Raw genomic sequence first — 3,075 nt, forward strand, 5'->3', positions numbered from 1 at the left:
TTATCATTTATTTGATTTAAATTTTATAGATTTTCGATTAGACTTTGAGAATCGATGCCGAGGAATTCCTGGTGATGCATCTGGACCACTTTCTGGCAAAAACCTTTCAGAAGTTGTTAATAATATAGTTTGGGTTCGTCAGCTGGAACTGAAGGTATTCATTTGAATAAAAGTTGAATACTAATTATAAAATGTGCTAAATTAATGTTGAAGGCACTCTAGAACTGTAGTGAAAACATTAAAAAAATTCTCTGTTTTCCTTGGCACATCCATCTAATTTTCATGTGAAATGTAGAATTCTGAAAAAGTGCTGAGGAGATTCTAATGGTTTTCCTCATTTCTTGTATAGAGATAATTATCAAATAATTTCTCATTCTAATTGCACTTGTTACAGGTAAGTGCTTTAAAAAAAGTGTTCAAGAGAAAAGCATCCTTTATATTGCATTAAGAAAATTCTTTGAAAATGTACCGTTTTTAATCCTTTGAAATGTATCATTGTGAAATCTTGGTAGTTGCCAAGTCTATCTGCAAGTATGTTTATGTAAGTAAATCAGGTTGAAAAGAAGTTAAAGGAAAGGTGAAAGGTAATTATGGCATTGTCTAAGGTAGTGGCAGCAATTTATAGATTTAAAAGACTATTTAATATTATCAAAGTTGATCTAATAATCTTATATACTTATCAATCAGTATGTGGTATAATGTCTTATATTTGGTTCGTATAATAAATATTAATTTTAATCTGTGATTAAGAACAAACGGATACAGATATTATAAAGGCTAGCATGAGAAAGAATTCTACTTATTGAAGTTGATGTTTTATTTTCTGGAATATTATGCTTAATTTCATCAGTCAGCTTTCCAAGGTGCTACAGAATTATTTGTACAGTTATGGAGGAAGGGCATTTCTCTCATTTCATTGACCTTCCAGTTGACATAATTATTGTCTAAGCTATTAAACAGAGCATTTAGTAAAGGACCTAACTTACTGCTTACTATGTATAAGAGTATTACTGAATTCTTGGAATTTCACCTGAATTTCTCTTATCTTGCCCTTCAAATTATGACTCGTATGCATTATCCTCTGTGTTTTGCTATTCTGAGGTTGTATAATTCAGAAGCAAAGTAGGAGTCGATACTCTTATATTTACTGGCAAATCTACTTTACTGTTTATAGATGAATAGGAAAATAATTTCTGAATCACAGATCAGAGAAGGGGACTATATTTTATCCTAATTTTGTTAGATTTTAAATAATAAATATTCTTGTTATTTGGCTTTTTGAGGTGGATGATACTATCAAGATAGCAGAGGCTCTTTTATCTGACTTATCAGGATTTCGATCTTTCCATCGAAGTGCTGAAGATCTCTTAGACCAGTTTAAACTATATGAACAAGAACAATTTGATGATTGGTCCAGAGATATTCAATCTGGTTTGTCTGATTCCAGATCTGGTTTGTGGTAAGTATAAATATACTAAACAGAGAAATCTACACAAAAATCTTTTTTCTTATGTTATTAATCCAAATGGCAAGGTGGAATTAATCTCAGCTCTGTCCTTTCTTCAAACTTTCTTCACACTTTCTTCACACTCCTTTAAATTTTTTTTGTTAGTTTTTGTTTGTCAACTTTTAAGTCCTAAGGTTGGAAACTTTGCTGATATAGTCTGTTGACTGCTTCCCCCTTGTTTCTCATGTCTGTTCCCCAGAACTGCAGATTTCCATTTTGGAATTAGGCTTTCCCTCTTCCATGATTTTTTTTTGTTTTTGGTATCCATGTATGTTTTGTTGCCATTTGAGTTAGCACACATTGTAAATGCTAACATTATATTAATTTTAAACTCCTTGTAATGAGTATTTCTTCGTGGCGCCCAACATAGTAAGGGTTTGGTAAATATTTGTTGAGCTATACTAAACATAATTTAATTGGTCAGCCTAATTATTCTAATGGGTATTTAAAATGGATGGTCTAGAAAAGCCATATTTCTTTGTTCAGGCAAACTTTCCCCAGCATATTATTATCTGTATTTTTAGAAACTTGTCACTTTTTAAAAGTAAGTTTGTCCATAAGGTGAAATTCTCTTTATAGTCCCTATATTGCTACAAAGGTTAATCAGGCCTAAAGTGGTAGCTTCTTAAACTGAATGAATTATTTTTTTCTTCTTTATCTTGCATTTTGGTTGTAGAGGAAGGCCAAAACAACCAAAAGGTGCTAGGGCATTAATGATCATAACTTCATGCTGTTTAATTCTTCTTTTCTACCCTAAACCTAAAATGTGAAAGATGTTCCAGGCTAAAAAAATATTTCTTTAGTCAGCTAATTTTGGAAAATACACATACTTTTATCACTATAGCACCAGTGAGGATTCACTATGTGTGACAGCATACCAAAGTACTGAGACCTGCTGTAATGAAGCCTATTAAACTTTGTTCAGTCCAGTGTTTCCCTTTGGTGATGAAATTTCCCTGAGTCCTACTTTTTTTTTTTTTTTGATTAAACCCATTATTGTCCCATAGAATCAATGTGTTTGAGAACATATTTCAGAATATGCTGGTATGAAGGAACTAATTTTGAAAATAAGTTTTGAGTAAAGGCAGAAAGGATCACCATAATAATTTTTTGATGGGCTTTGTTTATGTTTATATGGGAAAGTTTGGGCTACATATTTATTTAATGCCTTTTAAAGTATCTACTTTTTATTATGCTTTGCTTTATGTGTGATTAAATAGGCTGAATAGATTTGTCTTTTTTCTGTTCATTAGCTTACTTTCTAAGACCTGTAAGTTCTCTTAATTGTCAGTGATTTGAAAGAATGAGCATTATGTAAACATGATCCTGAAAGAAAGACCATGAAAATATAATGCTTTATTCTTGATTTAGCTTAGTGTTTTCACAATCCATGCTGACTTGAGTGCCCCAATGTAAAATTTGCTATTGAAGCCTTTGTGAGAAATGCAATGAAAGGACTTAACTAGTGAAACAAAGAGTAATGAAATATTTGACTATCTCTACTTCTCTCATTTTGACGCTTATCATTGATTCTGTAATAAAAGTATTAAAGAATCAAGTGAGCTAGG

The 3,075-nt window shown here is 31.4% G+C and overlaps 1 protein-coding gene across 1 annotated transcript in view; it reads left to right on the forward strand.

Annotated features, from left to right (window-relative positions):
* The window catches only part of DYNC2H1 (dynein cytoplasmic 2 heavy chain 1), a 274,915-nt gene that overhangs the window by 12,900 nt on the left and 258,940 nt on the right, over window positions 1–3,075 (forward strand). Inside the window, exon 9 of the mRNA XM_023535396.1 lies at window positions 1,284–1,459. Within this exon, the coding sequence (XP_023391164.1) occupies window positions 1,284–1,459 (176 nt within the window). The remainder of the gene's footprint in view (window positions 1–1,283; window positions 1,460–3,075) is intronic.

Source organism: Pteropus vampyrus, unplaced genomic scaffold, assembly GCF_000151845.1.
Source record: "Pteropus vampyrus isolate Shadow unplaced genomic scaffold, Pvam_2.0 Scaffold139, whole genome shotgun sequence".
In the NCBI taxonomy this organism is placed as follows: Eukaryota; Metazoa; Chordata; class Mammalia; order Chiroptera; family Pteropodidae; genus Pteropus; species Pteropus vampyrus.